The sequence below is a fragment of the Procambarus clarkii genome, chromosome 25 (assembly GCF_040958095.1).
Source record: "Procambarus clarkii isolate CNS0578487 chromosome 25, FALCON_Pclarkii_2.0, whole genome shotgun sequence".
Taxonomy (NCBI): domain Eukaryota; kingdom Metazoa; phylum Arthropoda; class Malacostraca; order Decapoda; family Cambaridae; genus Procambarus; species Procambarus clarkii.
Genome location: NC_091174.1, coordinates 23,231,994 through 23,255,053, shown reverse-complemented (window position 1 = coordinate 23,255,053; position 23,060 = coordinate 23,231,994). Strand labels below are relative to the sequence as shown.

Below are 23,060 nucleotides of genomic sequence, written 5' to 3'. Positions count from 1 at the left end.
CAACAGCACCACAACACCCGCTACAGCACTACAACAACACCACAACACCCACCAGAGCACTTCAGCAGCACCACAACACGCACCACAGCACTATAACAGCACTTCCACAACTAGTGGAACATATGGAGCGAAACAACTTTGTAACAAAACATCAACAAGGGTTCAAGGAAGACAACTCATGCCTCACAGATTAATTAAATTCTACGACTAGCGACACAAATCAGGCAAGAAAGAGGGCTGGACAAACAATATTTTTGGATTGCCAGAAAACCTTTGACACAGTACCACATAAGAGACTAATGCACCAGCTAGAGATGCAAGCAGAAGTTAGAGGTATGGTACTCCATTGGATATGAGGTACCATTCCTCAGAAAGAAAACAAAAAACAGCGAGTCACTGTGAGGGGTAAGGTCTCGGATTAGCGTGACGTCACCAGTGGAGTCCCGCAGGGATCAGTTCTTAGACCTATACTGTTTCTGATATATGTAAATGATCGCCCAGAGGGAATATACTTTTTCCTCTCAGTGTTTGCTGATGATGCAAAAATTATGAGGAGGATTAAGACAGAGGAAGATAGTATAAGGCTACAAGATGACCTAGACAAACTGAAAAAATGGTCCAATAAATGGCTAGTAAAGTTCAACCCAAGTAAATGTATGGTAATGATACTAAGCAGAGGAAATAGGAAACCAGAAACAGGATACTGAATGGGAGATGAAGTCCTTCATGAAACGGACAGAGAGAAAAATCTAGGAATTGATAACACGCCAAACCTGTCTCCTGAAGACAATATCAAAAGAATAACATCAGCGGCGAATGCGAGGCTGGCTAACATCAGAACTGCTTTTAGAAAGGACCTGTGTGTAAGGAATCTTTCAGAACTTTATTTACCCGTATGTAAGACCAATCTTGGAGAATGCGGCCCCAGCAAGGAATCCGTACCTTTTTAACTCAAGACGAAGCTGAAAAGGTTCAGAGGTATGTCACTAGGCTAGTCCCAGAACTAAGAGGCAGGAGTTACGAAGAAAGGTTGCGTGAACTGCACTTCAGGTCGCTGGAATACAGAACATCTCGGGAAGACATGATCACCATATTCAAAATTCTCAGGGGGAACTGACAGGGTAGACAACACGGGTGATACACGCACAAGGGGACACAGGCGGAAGTTGAGTACCCAAATGAGCCATTCTAACGAGACATTAGAAAAAAATTGTTCAGTCTCAAAGTAGTTAGCAAATGAATGCATTAGGCAGTGATGTGGTGGAGGCTGACTCCATATACAGTTTCAAATGTAGATATGATAGAGCTTGAGAAGCTCAGGATTCTGTCCACCAGTAGATTGGTGGTTGAGAGGCGGGACCAAAGAGCCAAAGCTCAATCCCCACAAGCACAACTAAGTGAGTACAACTAGGTGAGTGAAGCACCACAACACCCAACACAGCAGTACAACAGCACCAAAAGAGGCCTGACGGCTAAGTGGACAGCGCCCGGCATTCGTACTCCTACGGTACGGGGATCGATCACCGGCATCGATCATCGAGTTTCTTTCACCCTGAAGTTCCTGTTCATATAACAGTAAAGAGGCACCTGGAGGTTAAACAGCTGCTACGGGCTACTACCTGTGTGTGTGTGTTTTGTGTTGTACCTAGTTGTATTCACCTAGTTGTGCTTGCGGGGGTTGAGCTCTGTTCTTTCGACCCGCCTCTCAACTGTCAATCAACTGCTTCTACTACTACTACTACTTTTTTCCCCCCCACAACCCACACACACCCCAGGAAGCTGCCTGTGACAGCTGACTAACTCCCAGGTACCTATTTACTGCTAGGTAACAGGGGCATAGGGTGAAAGAAACTCTGTCCATCGTTTCTCACCGGCGCCCGGGATAGAACTCGGGACCACAGGATCACGTAGACTGCGTGTTGTCCGCTCGGCCGGCCGGCTCAGGTGTGTATGTGTGTGTACTCACCTAGTTGTACTCACCTAGTTATGCTTGCGGGGGTTGAGCTCTGGATCTTTGGTCCCGCCTCTCAAACGTCAATCAACTGGTGTACAGGTTCCTGAGCCTATTGGGCTCTATCATATCTACATTTGAAACTGTGTATGGAGTCACCACATCGCTTCCTAATGCATTCCATTTGTCAACCACTCTGACACTAAAAAAGTTCTGTGTGTGTGTGATCATGTCCCCCCTTACTCTTCTGTCTTCCAGTGTCGTAAGGTGCATTTCCCGCAGCCTTTTCTCATAACTCATGCCTCTTAGTTCTGGGACTAGTCTAGTAGCATACCTTTGGACTTTTTCCAGCTTCGTCTTGTGCTTGACAAGGTACGGGCTCCATGCTGGGGCCGCATACTCCAAGATTGGTCTTACATATGTGGTGTACAAGATTCTGAATGATTCCTTACACAGGTTCCTGAACGCCGTTCTGATGTTAGCCAGCCTCGCATATGCCGCAGACGTTATTCTCTTTATGTGGGCTTCAGGAGTCAGGTTTGGTGTGATATCAACTCCTAGATCTTTCTCTCTGTCTGTTTCATTAAGTACTTCATCTCCTATTCTGTATCCTGTGCCTGGCCTCCTGTTTCCACTGCCAAGCTTCATTACTTTGCATTTACTCGGGTTGAACTTCAACAGCCATTTGTTGGACCATTCACTCAGTCTATCCAGGTCATCTTGTAGCCTCCTACTATCATCCTCTGTTTCAATCCACCTCATAATTTTTGCACCTTCCCTCTCACTCCAGCCTGCATCTCCAACTTTCGCACTAGCCTCTTGTGTGGCACTGTATCAAAGGCTTTCTGACAATCCAAAAATATGCAGTCTGCCCACCCTTCTCTTTCTTGCCTTATTTTTGTTGCCTGGTCGTAGAATTCAAGTAACCCTGTGAGGCAGGACCTGCCATCCCTGAACCCATGTTGATGCTGTGTTACAAAGTTCCTTCGCTCCAGATGCTCCACTAGTTTTTTTTGCACAATCTTCTCCATCAGCTTGCATGATATGCAGGTTAGGGACACTGGCCTGTAGTTCAGTGCCTCCTGTCTATCCCCTTTCTTGTATATCGGGACTACGTTAGCTGCTTTCCAAATATCTGGCAGTTCCCCTGTTGCCAGTGATTTGTTATACACTATGGAGAGTGGTAGGCACAGTTCTCTTGCTCCTTCCTTTAGAACCCAAGGGAAGATTCCATCTTCCGTCACGTCCAACTCTAGTAAACACTTCCTTACTTCCCCACTGGTAATCTCAAACTCTTCCAGTGGTTCCTGGTTAGCTATTCCCTCACTTACCTCTGGAATTTCTCCTTGCTCTAAGGTGAAGACCTCCTGGAATTTCTTATTCAATTCCTCACACACTTCCTTGTCATTTGTAGTGAATCCTTCTGCCCCTATCCTTAATCTCATAACCTGTTCTTTTACTGTTGTTTTTCTCTTAATGTGGCTATGCAACAATTTAGGCTGAGTCTTTGCCTTGCTTGCGATGTCATTTTCGTATTGTCTTTCTGCCTCTCTTCTCATCCTGACATATTCATTCCTGGCGTTCTGGTATCTTTCTCTGCTCTCCATTGTCCTGTTATTCCTATAGTTTCTCCATGCCCTTTTACTTTGCTGCTTAGCTAGCCTACATCTCTGATTAAACCATGGGTTTCTCATCTTCATTTCTCTGTTTTCCTTTTGGACTGGGACAAACTTGTTTGCTGCGTCCTTGCACTTCTGCGTGATGTAATCCATCATATCTTGGGCCGTCTTTCCCCTGAGCTCTGTTTCCCATGCTATATCTGTTAGGAATTTTCTTATCCCCTCATAGTTTCCCTATGTGTGTGTGTGTGTGTGTGTGTGTGTGTGTGTGTGTGTGTGTGTGTGTGTGTGTGTGTGTGTGTGTGTGTGTGTGTGTGTGTGTGTAATTACCTAAGTGTAATTACCTAAGTGTAGTTACAGGATGAGAGCTACGCTCGTGGTGTCCCGTCTTCCCAGCACTCTTTGTCATATAACGCTTTGTGTGTGTGTGTGTGTGTGTGTGTGTATTCACCTAGTTGTATTCACCTAGTTGTATTTGCAGAGGTTGAGCTTTGCTCTCTCGTCCCGCCTCTCAACTGTCAATCAACTGTTTCTACTAGTACTTCCCCCTCCCCCCAGAAAACAGCCCGTGACAGCTGATTAACTCCCAGGTACCTATTTACTGCTAGGTAACAGGGGCATTCAGGGTGAAAGAAACTTTGCCCATTTGTTTTTGCCTGGGCTGGAATCGAACCCGCGCCAGAGAATTACGAGTCCTGCAAGCTATCCACTAGGCTACCAGGGCCCCCAGGTGCGTGAGTGAGTGTGTGTGTGTGGGTGAAAAAATTGATTGATTGACAGTTGAGAGGCGAGCCGGAGAAGTCAGGGCTCAACCCCCGCAAGCACAACTTGTTGAATACAACACCCACAACAGCACAACAACACCCACCACAGCACAACAAAAGTACCAACAACACCCACCACATCACTACAACATCAGCACAGTGCCTACAGCAGCACTACAACATCAGCACAGTGCCCACAGCAGCACTACAACATCAGCACAGTGCCTACAGCAGCACTACAACATCAGCACAGTGCCTACAGCAGCACTACAACATCAGCACAGCGCCCACAGCAGCACTACAACATCAGCACAGTGCCTACAGCAGCACTACAACATCAGCACAGCGCCCACAGCAGCACTACAACATCAGCACAGCGCCTACAGCAGCACTACAACATCAGCACAGTGCCTACAGCAGCACTACAACATCAGCACAGTGCCTACAGCAGCACTACAACATCAGCACAGTGCCTACAGCAGCACTACAACATCAGCACAGTGCCTACAGCAGCACTACAACATCAGCACAGCGCCCACAGCAGCACTACAACATCAGCACAGCGCCCACAGCAGCACTACAACATCAGCACAGCGCCCACAGCAGCACTACAACATCAGCACAGCGCCCACAGCAGCACTACAACATCAGCACAGCGCCTACAGCAGCACTACAACATCAGCACAGTGCCTACAGCAGCACTACAACATCAGCACAGCGCCCACAGCAGCACTACAACATCAGCACAGCGCCCACAGCAGCACTACAACATCAGCACAGCGCCCACAGCAGCACTACAACAGCTCCACAACCCTTGCCACAGCACTACAACAGCACCACAACACCCACCACATCACTACAACAGCGCCAGAACACCCACCACATCACTACAACAGCGCCACAACACCCACCACAGCACTACAACAGCGCCACAACACCCACCACATCACTACAACAGCGCCAGAACACCCACCACATCACTACAACAGCGCCACAACACCCACCACATCACTACAACAGCGCCACAACACCCACCACATCACTACAACAGCGCCACAACACCCACCACAGCACTACAACAGCACCACAACACCCACCACATCACTACAACAGCGCCACAACACCCACCACAGCACTACAACAGCACCACAACACCCACCACATCACTACAACAGCGCCACAACACCCACCACAGCACTACAACAGCACCACAACACCCACCACATCACTACAATAGCGCCACAACACCCACCACAGCACTCCAACAGCACCACAACACCCACCACATCACTACAACAGCGCCACAACACCCACCACAGCACTACAACAGCACCACAACACCCACCACATCACTACAACAGGTCCACAACACTCACCACAGCACTACAACACCCACCACATCACTGCAACATCGCCACAACACCCACCACATCACTACAACAGCTCCACAACACTAACCACAGCACTACAACAGCACCACAACACCCACCACAGCGCTACAACAGCACTACAACAGCACCACAACACCCACTACATCACTACAACATTAACACAGCGCACACTGCAGCACAACAACAGCACCACAACACCCACTACATCACTACAACATTAACACAGCGCACACTGCAGCACAACAACAGCACCACAACACCCACTACATCACTACAACATTAACACAGCGCCCACTGCAGCACTACAGTGCTGCGGGATGCTGAGAGCCACTAGAGGTGGCCACACTGGAGATAGTTTATCTAATGAAGCATCTCCCGCGTGCCCCGCCCAGATGGTCACCAGCTGGTGCAGCAGGGCGTGATGCCCGCCTCAAGCACGCCCACGGCCCCGTCTTAGGATCACATTCTCACCTGAGGATCACATTCTCACCTGAGGATCACATTCTCACCTGAGGATCACATTCTCACCTGAGGATCACATTCTCACCTGAGGATCACATTCTCATCTGAGGATCACATTCTAACCTGAGGATCACATTCTCACCTGAGGATCACATTCTCACCTGAGGATCACATTCTCACCTGAGGATCACATTCTCACCTGAGGATCACATTCTCACCTGAGGATCACATTCTCACCTGAGGATCACATTCTAACCTGAGGATCACATTCTAACCTGAGGATCACATTCTAACCTGAGGATCACATTCTCATCTGAGGATCACATTCTAACCTGAGGATCACATTCTAACCTGAGGATCACATTCTAACCTAAGGATCACATTCTAACCTGAGGATCACATTCTTACCTGAGGATCACATTCTCACCTGAGGATCACATTCTCACCTGAGGATCACATTCTAACCTGAGGATCACATTCTAACCTGAGGATCAAATTCTCACCTGAGGATCACATTCTAACCTGAGGATCACATTCTAACCTGAGGATCACATTCTAACCTGAGGATTACATTCTAACCTGAGGATCACATTCTAACCTGAGGATCACATTCTAACCTGAGGATCACATTCTAACCTGAGGATCACATTCTAACCTGAGGATCACATTCTAACCTGAGGATCACATTCTAACCTGAGGATCACATTCTAACCTGAGGATCACATTCTAACCTGAGGATCACATTCTAACCTGAGGATTACATTCTAACCTGAGGATCACATTCTAACCTGAGGATCACATTCTAACCTGAGGATCACATTCTAACCTGAGGATCACATTCTAACCTGAGGATCACATTCTAACCTGGGGATCACATTCTAACCTGAGGATTACATTCTAACCTGAGGATCACATTCTAACCTGAGGATCACATTCTAACCTGAGGATCACATTCTAACCTGAGGATTACATTCTAACCTGAGGATCACATTCTAACCTGAGGATTACATTCTAACCTGAGGATCACATTCTCACCTGAGGATTACATTCTAACCTGAGGATCACGTTCTAACCAAAGGATCACGTTCTAACCTGAGGATCACGTTCTCTCCTAAGAATGCAACCATAAGTACAAAAAGAACTTTTGAATAGTACTTTTGTAACCATGTAGATCATTGTACAAATATTGACGTATTGGACTATTAGAAAGTAGAACTTAGTATTATTCACTTAAGAACCCAGAGAAAATAAAGTTAAAAGCCAAACTAAAATATTCCTAAGCCAATTGTGTACAATGACTATACATGAACAAATCCACAAGGGCCGTGATGAGAGTTCGAACCTACGCACGGGATGTTCCCAGCTGCGCTTTAGTCAACTGTACCACGACAGGGGTAGTCAACCATTCTACTTTCTAATTGTCCATTATGTTAATATGTGTTCGATGGTCTACATCGTTATTATAATTACTATATAAATAGGAGGGTGGTCTGTGAGAATCACATTTTCAGCAGAGAATCTCATTCTCACCAAAGTTCCTCATTCTCACCGAAGTATCTCATTCTCACCAAAGTATCTCATTCTCACCAATGTATCTCATTCTCACCAGAGAATCACATTTAAAAGGCAGTCTTATGGTATATCGAAATATATTCACATACTATAATTAGGTTTATACATCTCACATAGTCATTTAATTAATATAACAACATGATATCGAGTTTCTAATAAAAGGATAACAAAGAGGAACTTCGTTATCCTTTATTAACACTGGGTGTACACACTGTGTGAGTGTGACTAACATTGCAGTCCCCGTGGCGCAGTGGTAAGACACTCGCCTGTCGTTTCGAGAGCACTTTGTCCTTGGTTCGTATCCTGGGCGGGGAGGATTTATTCGGAGCAAATCCTTGACTGTAGCCTCTGTTTAACCCAAAAGTAAAATGGGGACCTGGTTGTTACACGATTTGGTTTGATTGTCTGATTGTTGCCGCCGAAGGCGGTTAGTTTATTGTGCACCCCATACTCATCCTGTGAGCGGTAGCGCAAAAGCATTACAGAGGGCACAAAAGATCTTTATCAGACCTCATCTTAGATTATTACATAAACAATTTCATCTATCCTTCACACCTTATAGTTACAATGTAAGCAAGTTACAGAGAAAGTGCTATTACAAGAGCTACATATTTACAGTAAGTCAGCATACATTAATGGTAGGTCTTATCGCTAATACATAATAGTTTTGACCAATGGGGATATTACAGAGTCATAGGGGAGCTTCTGTTTATTATTTGTCCTCACAATACACTACTTGTTTCTGAATCTCATATGTCGTTCATCTACTGGAAGCGAAATGTGGGTACAGTGCAAGGATTTCAGGTAATTTATCCATGGTAATAAGATAGGTTGCCATATCATACAGAGTGAGCTTAGATTTATCTCTAAATGGCTCAATTTTACTACAATCCAAGATATAGTGTTCGAGTGTGTGTCCCTGTCCTTGTCCACACACTTTACACTTTACTTCATCTAGATCCCTATACAAGCCGAACTGCCAGAGATACTTGTAGCCAAGTCTTATACGAGCTGTGACAACATCTGTTAGTCTACTGACTTTGTTACTTGCCCCATACACATGTTTTACTTCACACATTTCATTGTGATGAACAATGGACCTGCTAGTTCCAGTTTGCACTGTTCTACTTTCTTCAAATTCATCCAGGAGTTCTCGTCTAATGACACTTTTAAGGGACCTATTTGATAACTCAAGATTCCGTTCAATACTGTCTTTATTTACTGCAGCCTTAGCAAGGGCGTCAACTTTGTCATGTTCCTGCATGCCAATGTGAGAAGGAATCCACAACATTTTTATATTTACCCTCTTGCTAAGTATTCTTGTATATTTACGTCTAGCTTCCAAGACAAGCACGTTATTACTTGATCGCAAACTGTTTATTGCTCGTAGTGAGGAAAGGGAGTCAGAAATAATTAAGCTGTCTACTTCAGTGTTGTCAATAATACGATTTGGTGTGGTCATATTCCGGGAAACACAGGTTTAAAGACTTGCCCGAAACGCTACGCGTACTAGTGGCTCTACAAGAATGTAAGAACTCTTGTATATATAAATAAATAAAAGTAAATAAAGGAACAGCTATATAATTCCTCAAGATTATAATAATTTTCCTGCGTTAATTGTTAAATAATGACAAAGGAGTGTAAACAGGACGAACAGAATGATACACCAGCTTGGAGAGGTGCGATCATTGGTTCCCTCTCAAGTTATGTATCTTCCATTTTTTTAAGATCATGAGTGTGACTAACACTGAGGATGGTGAAGGTGAGTGTGACTAACATTGAGGGTGGTGAAGGTGAGTGTGACTAACATTGAGGGTGGTGTAAGGTGAGTGTGACTAACATTGAGGGTGGTGAAGGTGAGTGTGACTAACATTGAGGGTGGTGAAGGTGAGTGTGACTAACATTGAGGGTGGTGAAGGTGAGTGTGACTAACATTGAGGGTGGTGAAGGTGAGTGTGACTAACATTGAGGGTGGTGAAGGTGAGTGTGACTAACATTGTGGGTGGTTAAGATGAGTGTGACTAACATTGAGGGTGGTGAAGATGAGTGTGACTAACATTGTGGGTGGTGAAGGTGAGTGTGACTAACATTGAAGGTGGTGAAGATGAGTTTGACTAACATTGAGGGTGGTAAGGGTGAGTGTGACTAACATTGAGGGTGGTGAAGGTGAGTGTGACTAACATTGAGGGTGGTGAAGGTGAGTGTGACTAACATTGAGGGTGGTAAGGGTGAGTGTGACTAACATTGAGGGTGGTGAAGGTGAGTGTGACTAACATTGAGGGTGGTGAAGGTGAGTGTGACTAACATTGAGGGTGGTGAAGGTGAGTGTGACTAACATTGAGGGTGGTAAGGGTGAGTGTGACTAACATTGAGGGTGGTGAAGGTGAGAGTGACTAACATTGAGGGTGGTGAAGGTGAGTGTGACTAACATTGAGGGTGGTGAAGGTGAGTGTGACTAACATTGAGGGTGGTGAAGGTGAGTGTGACTAACATTGAGGGTGGTGAAGGTGAGTGTGACTAACATTGAGGGTGGTGAAGGTGAGTGTGACTAACATTGAGGGTGGTGAAGGTGAGTGTGACTAACATTGAGGGTGGTGAAGGTGAGTGTGACTAACATTGAGGGTGGTGAAGGTGAGTGTGACTAACATTGAGGGTGGTGAAGGTGAGTGTGACTAACATTGAGGGTGGTGAAGGTGAGTGTGACTAACATTGAGGGTGGTGAAGATGAGTGTGACTAACATTGTGGGTGGTAAGGGTGAGTGTGACTAACATTGAGGGTGGTGAAGGTGAGTGTGACTAACATTGAGGGTGGTGAAGGTGAGTGTGACTAACATTGAGGGTGGTGAAGATGAGTGTGACTAACATTGTGGGTGGTGAAGGTGAGTGTGACTAACATTGAGGGTGGTGAAGATGAGTGTGACTAACATTGAGGGTGGTGAAGATGAGTGTGACTAACATTGTGGGTGGTGAAGGTGAGTGTGACTAACATTGAGGGTGGTGAAGATGAGTTTGACTAACATTGAGGGTGGTAAGGGTGAGTGTGACTAACATTGAGGGTGGTGAAGGTGAGTGTGACTAACATTGAGGGTGGTGAAGGTGAGTGTGACTAACATTGAGGGTGGTAAGGGTGAGTGTGACTAACATTGAGGGTGGTGAAGGTGAGTGTGACTAACATTGAGGGTGGTGAAGGTGAGTGTGACTAACATTGAGGGTGGTGAAGGTGAGTGTGACTAACATTGAGGGTGGTAAGGGTGAGTGTGACTAACATTGAGGGTGGTGAAGGTGAGAGTGACTAACATTGAGGGTGGTGAAGGTGAGTGTGACTAACATTGAGGGTGGTGAAGGTGAGTGTGACTAACATTGAGGGTGGTGAAGGTGAGTGTGACTAACATTGAGGGTGGTAAGGGTGAGTGTGACTAACATTGAGGGTGGTGAAGGTGAGTGTGACTAACACTGAGGGTGGTGAAGGTGAGTGTGACTAACATTGAGGGTGGTGAAGGTGAGTGTGACTAACATTGTGGGTGGTGAAGATGAGTGTGACTAACATTGAGGGTGGTGAAGATGAGTGTGACTAACATTGTGGGTGGTGAAGGTGAGTGTGACTAACATTGAGGGTGGTGAAGATGAGTGTGACTAACATTGAGGGTGGTAAGGGTGAGTGTGACTAACATTGAGGGTGGTGAAGGTGAGTGTGACTAACATTGAGGGTGGTGAAGGTGAGTGTGACTAACATTGAGGGTGGTGAAGATGAGTGTGACTAACATTGAGGGTGAAGATGAGTGTGACTAACATTGTGGGTGGTAAGGGTGAGTGTGACTAACATTGAGGGTGGTGAAGGTGAGTGTGACTAACATTGAGGGTGGTGAAGGTGAGTGTGACTAACATTGAGGGTGGTGAAGGTGAGTGTGACTAACATTGAGGGTGGTGAAGGTGAGTGTGACTAACATTGAGGGTGGTGAAGGTGAGTGTGACTAACATTGTGGGTGGTAAGGGTGAGTGTGACTAACATTGAGGGTGGTGAAGGTGAGTGTGACTAACATTGAGGGTGGTAAGGGTGAGTGTGACTAACATTGAGGGTGGTGAAGGTGAGTGTGACTAACATTGTGGGTGGTGAGGGTGAGAGTGACTAACATTGAAGGTGGTGAGGGAGAGTGTGACTAACATTTCCACCTGTTTCCACTAGATGGTAATGACTAATCTATCCACCTCCACCGGATAATTGTGATTGTAACATGTTCACTTCCATCCATTGGATGGGTGAGACTAACATTTCCATTTGTACCTGCTGGCTTGGTGTGACTGTTAACGTTCCATCTCTGCCCAATAGATGCTGTGACTGTAGCCTTTCCACCTTCTCCCACTAAATTGGTCTGACTGTAAGGCCACCACTGGATGTGTGTGACTGTAATTTGTCACACCTCTTCCAAATAGATACGTATTTTTCTGTAACTTTTCCACTTTCACCCACTGGATAGGTGAGACTATAATCTTTACACCTCTCCATACTGATTGGTTGTGACTTTAGCCATGCCACCTCCACCCTTTGATAGATTTAACTGTAACATTTTTGTCCTCAACCCATTGGATTAGTGTGACTGTAATCTTTCCACCTGCACCTATCGAATGGACATGGCTAACCTATCAACCTCCAATCACTGGATGGTTGTGACTTTTCGCCGCTACCCACCTTTTCTTTTTCTTTTCTACCCTCCTTTTCTTTCGAGTCTTTTCACCGACTCCATACCCAATGGATGGTTGTGGAATAGATTGGCAAACCATACATATATGTGTCTAGTTGGATTCCAAAGTTTATTTGCATATTATATATATTCCTGGGATTGAAAACTGACTCCATTTTGTGACCTGTAAACTTTTTCAATACCCACAAAAGGGTAAGTGAACAAGGGCCTAATTCACTAATTAACTAATTAAACTAAACAACGCATATAGTGATGTGACACTCAGGATGGATTACAGTTAGAATATCAGGAATCAGATATATAACAATTTTGAAGAAGTCACAAAAAAGACGTTGATATTACACTGAAACATAATAACACATACAACTTATACCACTTATGTCAGACAAATCCTGGAGTACGTAGCTCGAGCCTGGAGTCCATACCTAGTTAAACGTAAGACAAAGTTAGAAAATATTCAGAGGCATGACACCGGAGTAGTCCCAGAAAAGAGTGGTATGAATTATGAGGAAAGGATACGGGAGCTAAATCTCACGTCCCTGGAAGACAAATGAGTAAGGGGAGACATGATCACCACCTTCAAAATTTTCAGAGGAGTTGACAGGGTGGACAAACACAAATTATTTTGCATGAGTGGAGTGCGAACAAGGGGACACAGATGAAAACTGAGTACTCAAATGTGCCAGAGATATTAGAAAGAATGTTTTCAGTGTCAGAGTAGATAACAAATGGAATGCATTAGGCAGTGATGCGGTGGAGGCTGACTCCATACACAGTTTCAAATGTAAATGTGAAAGAGCCCAGGAGGCTCAGGAATTGGTACACCAGTTGATTGAGAGTTGAGAGGTGGGCCCAAAGAGCCAGAGATCAACTCCCGCAAGCTCAACTAGATGAGTACACCTAGGTGAGTACAAGAACCTGACAGAAGAGGAGTGAGGGTTACAACACACGAGGGGTTAAGATAGGCGAGCGGCCGACAAGATAGGGCTGGAGGCAGGAGCGGGAAGCAGCTGGGCGAGCCTCGGGGGTGCTCAGGAAATCCTACAAAGTGGCTGGTCGAGGTGATGCCTGGGCGAGGCCGTCCCACACACAGACGACTCTTACAACACTGAAACGCCCGCACAACACCGGCCTTCTCTGTCCTTGACTGTATAACGCCACCACTGTCATACACGGGGCCAATTGAAACTCTTAATGAAATAAGCAGCTGAGCTGACTATTATATTAGCTATGTTGTAGGAACTATTCCTAGCAAACCAGATCGAATGATAGCAACATGTATGAATGCTTTTTGTGATGCATTGTTCGTAATATTCAGGAGATTCGTGTACAATACACGGACAAAATCATTGCGTAATGAGCTGCAACCGATTGCAACGAGCAGTAAAGGAAAAGGAAACGCAAAGAGAAATATTAGAGGAATGTGTAAGATGAAGGGGAATAGAGAGGGGAGGCGTAGCCACGTGGGCCGAGGGGAGATAGAGGCCGCTCTCAGTACACATCCGGAGCGCTATAATGAAAATAACCACAGATGTCAGAGCCGTGTAATGGCGCACGTTATCTGGTCGTAGCGGAAGGTCCGCGCCCTGAGTCACTGCCTACGGGCTTGTATCGTCTCTTATGTTGCACGGAAATGTTTCTCAGTTCTGTCATATCCAGTACAGAAAGCTACACTAACTTTGCTCAAGTATCAGAAATATAAGTCTAAAAAACTAATATCAATATTCATTAGATATTTTAGAGTTAGAAAGTTTACTCATTACAGTTTAAACAAATCATTACAATAATGACCGGACTAAACAGGTACACAGCTCTCTATATCAAGCATATTTTTGCCCATACAGCAAGTAACATTTAGCTTACAATTTGAAGGATGATATATATTGAAAACCAAAGGTAAGGTTACTGTTAGAGCGGCGAGACAGGTAACTAATAGACATAATTTATATCACCATTTCAAGGAGAACTAAAGTAGACTAATTATACCATGAAATTATAAACATTTGCAGACCCTTAGCATTATAGATCCAACCTGTCCTCAAGAACAGTACATCGCATTTTGTTGTTTAACTCCCTTAAGGCCAAAAATTTATGAACTAAAAATCATAGCGGATAACAAAACTGACGTGATGTCCCGCTTTCTATTCGTGTATCCTTGGTTAGGTTAGGTTCAGGTAATTTAGTGACGTTGCGAACGCTGGAGATTACAGGCTGATACATCAACAGATACTGGGGTTATCGTGGATCAAATTACTTATAGCACACAGTTCTTTCAGTAACATTCAAAATTTCATATCTAAATTCAAAATTTTAGGATTCAAAACGTCTGTCCGTAAGCCATCTCTTTGTGACAATAGTTCCTTCAAATTTACTAATATCCAAATAGTGGTGTCTCCGTTCTCTCTGCTGACCAGATGCTTTATTAATGCATACATCATTATGTACATCACTTATTCTTACTTTATATTTCCCAACAATTAAGTTTATATTTCTGGGAAAAGTTGGAGTGTCCAGTGATAAGTAATTGTCTGAACAAACACACAAAAATGCAAGTTGATTGAGTTTGTTGGATGAGGGATTCTTTTCAGACAAAAGAATATCATTCGTTTGGGAATTATTTTTTCAAGTTCAGGTGTGGACATCCGACCAGATAACAAATAGAGAGCCAAGATAGATCGTGAACATTTTCTCAATGCACAGTTAAGGTTACCAAAGTCAGCAATTTGTAGGTCCCATAGTTCATATCCATCCAAGCATAGACACTGACTTATATTGCTTTAACTCTGTAATATTTCCTTAGCTCAAACAATTATGCATTAGCGAAAAGACCTACCATTAATGTATAATTATTAACTGCAAATACATAGCTACTGAAATGGAACATTCTCTGTAACTAGCTGACATTATAATTATGAGGTGTGAAGGATAGATGTAATTGTTAATGTAATAATCTTCGTTGAGATCTGATAAAGACCTTTTTGTGCCCTCTGTAAACTTTTTTTTTGCGCTACCGCTCACAGGATGAGTATGGGGTGCACAATAAACTAGCCGCCTCCGGCAGCAACAAATAAAAAAATACTTCACTCGAATTTCTCTGTTAGTTATTTTAGTTGGAGACCTGGGTAAGGCGAGTCTCGTGAGCTATAAGCAATAACAACGTACTTAACAGTATTGAACGTTAGGTCATATTTTCCATATTATCTTTCCCTTATTTGCATGAAATTTTCCATAACCGTTTTGGTGGTTATCATTAAAACTTGCTAATCAGCAAACAGAAAATACTGGCTGAATTATTGTCTATTTGACAGCCTACTGGCTCTTAAATCTTTCAGCAATGGCTCAATACAGATGGCAAACAATAAATGACAAAAAAAGCATCTTCCTTGGGCGAATATTTTAGTTAGAAATATTGAGATGATATTACTCCATGTCACAGCTAATTTGCATACCTGATGAGAAATATATACGCATTAAGCAACGACAAGACATTTTTGTATAAAACAGTCGATATGTTCAAAATTGTCAAAAGCTTTGAAAGCATTAAAGAAACAGAAGGAGAACGGAGCTACTCTGTCAGTTGTTGTACTGAATAGTTGCCAGCATCACGGAACTACACAGCGTGGTTGAATAACCAGTTGTGGACAAAAATTGAAGGTCTGAGGTGTCTAGTTTGTCAGCTAGAAAGTTAATGACTATAATAAATTCGCTGTTTAAAAGTGTGGTCAGGGCAATTGCTATATAGTTATTATAGGAGGTCATACAAACTCAGTATTTTTTTGGAACTGGAACAAGTACAAAGGTGTTTATTACAGATGACGATCAACACATAGATTGACATACAATTTCGTTGTCCTTTGTTGTAGACTGTCAGCGTATAGGTTAAAGGGACTATCATAACTCCCATTTTTTAAGCTTTCTTAAAGGTTCCTCAACCATTATAGGGGTTACAGGGTATAGGTGTATGATATTAAGGGGATCGGTGCATGCAGGTGTCACACACACCTGTAGTTAGATCAGTTTACATCCCATTAGTCTTGTATATATATCAACGTTGTATAGTATTGAATGCATATATGCAATATATGTAATGCTCTTTCAAAGGATTACATATGTTGCATATATTATTTTTTAGAAGTAGAAATAATTGTAGTAGTAGTAGTAACAGCAGTAGAAGTAGTAGTAATATTATACAGCAGTAGTAGTAGTAGTAGTAATAATAATAGCAGTAGTAGTAACAGTAGTAGTGGTAATAGCAGTAGTAGTAGTAGTAGTAATAGTAAACAGCAATAGTAGTAATAATAGTAGTAGTAGTAGTAGTAGTAACAGTAGTAGTGGTAATAGCAGCAGTAGTAATAGTAAACAGCAGTAGTAATAATGGTTGTACTAGTAGTAATTGCAGTAGAAATATTAGTAGTAATAGTAGTAGTAGTAATAGCAGTAGAAGTAGTAATAGTATTAATAATAAACAGCAGTAGTAGTAATAAAGTTGTAGCGGTAATAGTAGTAGTTGTAATAGCAGTAGTAATAGTAGTAGTATTAGTGAACAACAGTAGCAGTAGTAATAGTAGTAGTATTAGTGAACAACAGTAGTAGTAGTAATAGTAGTAGTATTAGTGAACAACAGTAGTAGTAGTAATAGTAGTAGTATTAGTGAACAACAGTAGCAGTAGTAATAGTAGTAGTATTAGTGAACAACAGTAGTAGTAGTAATAGTAGTAGTATTAGTGAACAACAGTAGCAGTAGTAATAGTAGTAGTATTAGTGAACAACAGTAGTAGTAGTAATAGTAGTAGTATTAGTGAACAACAGTAGTAGTAGTAATAGTAGTAGTATTAGTGAACAACAGTAGTAGTAGCAGTAGTAATAGTAGTAGTATTAGTGAACAACAGTAGTAGTGGTAATAGTAGTAGTATTAGTGAACAACAGTAGTAGTAGCAGTAGTAATAGTAGTAGTATTAGTGAACAACAGTAGTAGTAGTAATAGTAGTAGTATTAGTGAACAACAGTAGTAGTAGTAATAGTAGTAGTATTAGTGAACAACAGTAGTAGTAGCAGTAGTAATAGTAGTAGTATTAGTGAACAACAGTAGTAGTGGTAATAGTAGTAGTATTAGTGAACAACAGTAGTAGTAGCAGTAGTAATAGTAGCAGTATTAGTGAACAACAGTAGTAGTGGTAATAGTAGTAGTATTAAAAGTAGTAGTAATAGAAGTAGTAGTATTAGAAGTAGTGGTAATAGCAGCAGTAGTAGTAATAGAAGTATTAATAATAGCCGTAGTAGTAATAGTAATAGTGGTAATAGCGGTAGTAGTAATAGTAGTAGCGGTAATAACAGTAGTAGTAGCAGTACTAATAGTGCTAGTAGTAGTGGTAATAACAGCAGCAGTAGTAATAGTAATAGTAGTAGTGTTAATAGCAGTAGCAATAGTAGTAGTAATAATAGCTGTAGAAGTAGTTGATGCACTAGTACTAAAATTATCAATATTAGGAGAATCTAAGTAGTTTCTTGCAGTAGAGCAGTTAAAGTTTCAAGACTGGAATAATTATTAATATCAGTAATATATTATTAATATTATTACTTTTCCTATCAGAGATAATCCAAACAATTCCTCAAAACAAGTTAGAACTGCACTTTTTTCTGTATAATTATATATAAGAATGTTCTCCAAGCCTTCGCCTAAATATTAATTAGTTTTTGTAAAGGTGATGTTAATACCTATAATTTCCAGAATACTATTACTGTCATTTGTTAGTCATTAGCGACAAGATTAAACTGTTTTAAACCGTATAATTTGGTCAGCAGTTTGGTGGCAAAATGAGTTTCCGGAATTTAGTTTATTTAGGATTGTGCGCGCGTCGATACTGTTATGTTCGTGCAGAGGTCGGCACATCTGATAGCTGCCCTTGGCTCAGGTCACTTGGACTGGTGGGTACAGCGGCGACTTCGCTTCATGCTGGTCGCCGTTTGATCCCCGATTGTACAAGTCGTTGGGCATCATTTCTTATGATAGTTCTCATATGCGAGTTCCTTGTTCACATATCCCTTCCATATAATATGTAGACATACTGGATTAGATCTTTCTCCTCATAATCTCTTGAGGGAACGAAAGCTATATTGAAGCTAAGAAGATATTATGCATTTTGATGAAATTCCAGAATTTCTAATGTCTTCTGTGTTGGAGAGTATGGATCAACGGCATTTAACTGGATACATTAAGTTTATTTTTCACTAGATGTATAATCTAAACTGTATTTGACTTTAAATAATTATTATGAGAAATAACCACATATGAAGTAGGAATTAATTGCTGGAGCGCTTTAGACTTTCTCAGGTCATCGTCAAGCTGTTGCCAATGATCTGAGAAGATTGAAAGTGCTCCAGCGACTAATTCTTACTTCATATGACGTGTTTCCTTATTTATCAGGTCAGCGATTATTGATCTTTGTTTGAATATAATTATTTTACTCATTATCTTAATATCAACATTTTTTAATATGAGCTGTTAGTTAATTTTCTACGTGGAAAGCCAAAACTAGATATAGTTTATAGTTTTCTGTTGAAGCTGGAACAAGATTGTTTGCAGTTTTCTGTAGCATTTGGTGGGTCGTATTCCAGGGAAAATTATGATTAAAGACTTGCCCGAAACGCTATGCGTGCTAGTGGCTTTACAAGAATGTAAGATTTTTTTCTTGTATATGATAATTATTATTTTTTGTTATTACGCAAAGAAATCACATTGACATGATATATCAACGAGAAAATCAGAAAGAGCCATGAGAAGGATTCAAACCTGCACACTGGGTACTCCCAAGCACACGCCTTAAACCACTGCACCACAACATGATGAAAAACCATGCAACCTTGAACAAATCCACAAGGGCCGTGATGAGGGTTCGAAGCTGTCTCTGTTTCTCTCCAGAAACAGAGAGACAGAGGCAGAAACAGAGAGACCGAGGCCATTTATAAGAGAGACAGAGACAGAAACAGAGATAGACACAGAGAGAAAAAAAAATTTAAAATGAAGGAATGAGGAAAGTAGAGTATGAAAAATGGAGACCATGAATTAAGTAAAACACGAAGAAAGTACAGCCTGCAGGAAGTATAATGAATGAAGTTTAGTATGAAGGAAATATAATATGAAGAAAATACAGCCTGATGTAGTAAAGCATAACAGCATAAAGAAAGTAGTAGGCATCCATCAGTCTCAGGAGTACTGCTTGAATAAGTGCATGAAGGAAGCACAGCATGAAGGAAGCAGAGAATGAATGAAACAGCATGAAAGAAGCACAACTTGACGGAAGCACAGCATGAAAGAAGCACAGCATGAAAGAAGCACAGCACGAAGGAAGCACAGCATGAAAGAAGCACAGCATGAATGACGTTCAGCATGAAAGAAGAACAGCATGAAAGACGTAAACAGAATACTTAGAATGTTATTTACGCAAGACAGAAACTTCTTCTATCAGAAAATAGTGAAAAATTGTGTAGAACACAAAGTGTTGTCAATGTGTGTGGAGGCGAAACTTTATTAATTTATTTTTATTAATACATGAGGTACATCTGCATTTGTGCAGCTACCCTAGACTATATGAAGTGGAGTACAGTGTATCAAAAAAGCTAACTAAGTGATGCTAAAAAATCCCCATCACACAGGATAGTTAGTCATACAGAGGCATGTGACAGGCAGTCTGCACTGGCAGACTCCGGATGCATTTTGAGGATATCATCAACACAAGAGTGAATAAGGTAGCAGTTTATTAAAGCGACTGATTATATATCAACACTACGTCAAATTCCCAGGGCACTTGGGAAATTAAAATCCCGGCAATACTGACGTTTCACCTCGGACTGGCAAGCTGTTTCTGGATGTTCCTTGATAGGTTACTTGGGTTAATTAAATGCTTACGCTTCTGATTAGGCAAACATAACTATCAGTTTGATCCTTGTTTAATTGTCGGACGCACATGGGAGCCCAAGGCTTCCCGGGTGCTGCAGATCCTCTTCTTCGAGGTTTAGGGTCCCTACAAACACAATCAGAGTATATATATATATATATATATATATATATATATATATATATATATATATATATATATATATATATATATATATATATATATATATATATAACAGCTGGAAGCTGTTTCATATGAGATTTCAGCTTCCACCCATGTCCCCTTCTTCTTCTGTAGGTATTCAGTGTAAACATAACGCTTATTTCCACTCTCTCAATCCCCATGAGTATTTGCGTGTGTGTGTCAATGTGTGCACATGTCTGTGTCTGTATGTGTCACAACATGTGTGTACATGTCTGTGTCTGTATGTGTCACAACATGAGCAAACTTAGTTTTAAATTAATCCGTCACAGCTTTCCTTAAACCCTCGTCATACATGTCAACATTCGTTTAATTTTCATTGGGATTATGAATCGTGATTCATCAAGTTTATAACTGATTAATTTTACATAGATCATTAATAATAATATTACTGAGTGAACTCGACGACACATTGAGCAGGCTACGTTTACTTATGACTAATTAATTAACACTAAACATGAGAGATTATGTCCAATCTGTGTGAATAATTAGCAGTGTAGGCCTACATAGTTAATGTAAAAGATTGTGCCCATAATCGCAGGAAGCAAAATATTTTAGAAATTGAGTGTGTTGATGCGGGAAGTTCCCCATGTAGACTACACAGATCGGTAGATGAATAGTCTACATCAGTAAGGTCTCTCTCTCAAGCAAATTTATGCAACCTATGTGAGACCAGCCCTACATTTCGCAGTGTCGCCAACGAATCTGTGCCTCGTGAAGTACAGAAGGAAACACGTGGAAACGTTTGCAACAATGCTTGTGCATGGATGAAGAGAAAAGTAAACAATGTAGACAAGTTATGGGATCACAGCCTCGCAACCCCGTTCATAACAGTCGTGTACACCTTGTTGTGTAGCACAACGCTGCTCATCACCTTGATATGATCCCTAAATATTAGTCATCTGCTGATGTAGAGTTGACCAAGTGTAAACTCGTCAGCCGGACTATTCTCATACATACTCATCCATTCCACGTGCCTCATTATATAATGGAATGTAAAAAAAAAAAAAAAAGCGAAATTCAGAGATCAACACCATCAATAGAGTCCAAGAAATGTGTAAGTACTTCATTCATAATGATGTACTGCCGGGAATCTTAGCCAAGTATCCAAAGCTTGCTTACTGTAGGTGCAGCCTGCACACGACTGTAGGTGCAGCCTGCACATGACTGTAGGTGCAGCCTGCACACGACTGTAGGTGCAGCCTGCACATGAGTGTAGGTGCAGCCTGCACACGACTGTAGGTGCAGCCTGCACACGACTGTAGGTGCAGCCTGCACATGACTGTAGGTGCAGCCTGCACACGACTGTAGGTGCAGCCTGCACATGAGTGTAGGTGCAGCCTGCACATGACTGTAGGTGCAGCCTGCACACGACTGTAGGTGCAGCCTGCACACGACTGTAGGTGCAGCCTGCACATGACTGTAGGTGCAGCCTGCACACGACTGTAGGTGCAGCCTGCACATGAGTGTAGGTGCAGCCTGCACATGACTGTAGGTGCAGCCTGCACACGACTGTAGGTGCAGCCTGCACATGAGTGTAGGTGCAGCCTGCACACGACTGTAAAGCTGCTGCCTATTTGTGTGGGTGTGGAGCAAACTGTGACTCACCATAAATGTAAAGTGAGTAGTATAGTGACTGTTGTGAGCCTCTTGTTGAATCACTTTTGATATAAAAAGAATATTAATATGTATATGCATTTGTGTAAATGATTGTACATATATTATATATATGTGTGTGTGTATGTAACATTAACAATTGCGTAACTAGCTTCACAAGATTGTCACTTGCTTAGCTAACCGAACTATAGGGGTCAGTTCCTGAACCCATTATGTGCCTCTCTTTCTCTGGCAATGAAACTCACCTGTCGGTATGTAGTTGTTAATCACCAAATTCACTTTTAATAAATTTTCGATGCTTGTTACAGTGCGTCAAATACGCCCTCTCTCGGATCTTCTTCGAATCCCGCCGAGGAATAACGTCTTACGCACTCAAGGTCTGGCTTTAAACTGATTAATGGCTGGCACTCGTACTTGGACGTCTCTTCACAACCCTTAAAAGACTCCTCCCGATATTCTCCCCAGGAACCAATATAATGGGACTCGCGGCACGAGTAGCCACTCACACGGCTCAAACCACGAAAATGGGCGGAGCCTTTTCACCCAGCCCAGTCTGACTCCTGCTGATTGGCCAGCGAGATATGTGAAGTTCCAGCCGATTGGCTGCCGTAACTCGAGTAACGATTAGGGTGATTCAGATGGTTGACTGTGAACTTGTCTTGGCTTCTATTTCAGTTAAGACAGACACTGGGTTTCCACACCAAGCCAGGAGGAGTGTCTTAACATTACACCTGCTGGTCTGAGTGATCAGTGTTAGAGGCCCGACCCGGCGCTACGCCAAGCTTGCCAAGATAAACACACGGGACCACGGCGAATGTCACGGGCTAAGTAAGCTTTAAACCTTGTCACTGGCCAATTTACAAGACGTCTTGCCTACCCCAAGGACAT

General features: G+C 42.3%; 2 protein-coding genes across 2 annotated transcripts in view; one reads left to right on the top strand and one right to left on the bottom strand.

The window, feature by feature from the left end:
- The window catches only part of LOC123756575 (doublesex- and mab-3-related transcription factor 3), an 87,901-nt gene extending 65,345 nt beyond the window's left edge, over positions 1-22,556 (bottom strand). Inside the window, exon 1 of the mRNA XM_045739820.2 lies at positions 22,418-22,556. The gene's annotated coding sequence lies outside the window, so the exon portion shown is untranslated. The remainder of the gene's footprint in view (positions 1-22,417) is intronic.
- Positions 917-17,917, top strand: LOC138368462 (putative uncharacterized protein DDB_G0277255). Its single transcript, XM_069330978.1, has 3 exons — positions 917-978; positions 4,535-5,020; positions 17,626-17,917. Exons 1-3 carry the CDS (start codon positions 917-919, stop codon positions 17,915-17,917), a joined length of 840 nt encoding a protein of 279 aa, XP_069187079.1.
- Positions 22,557-23,060: the final 504 nt, after the last annotated feature.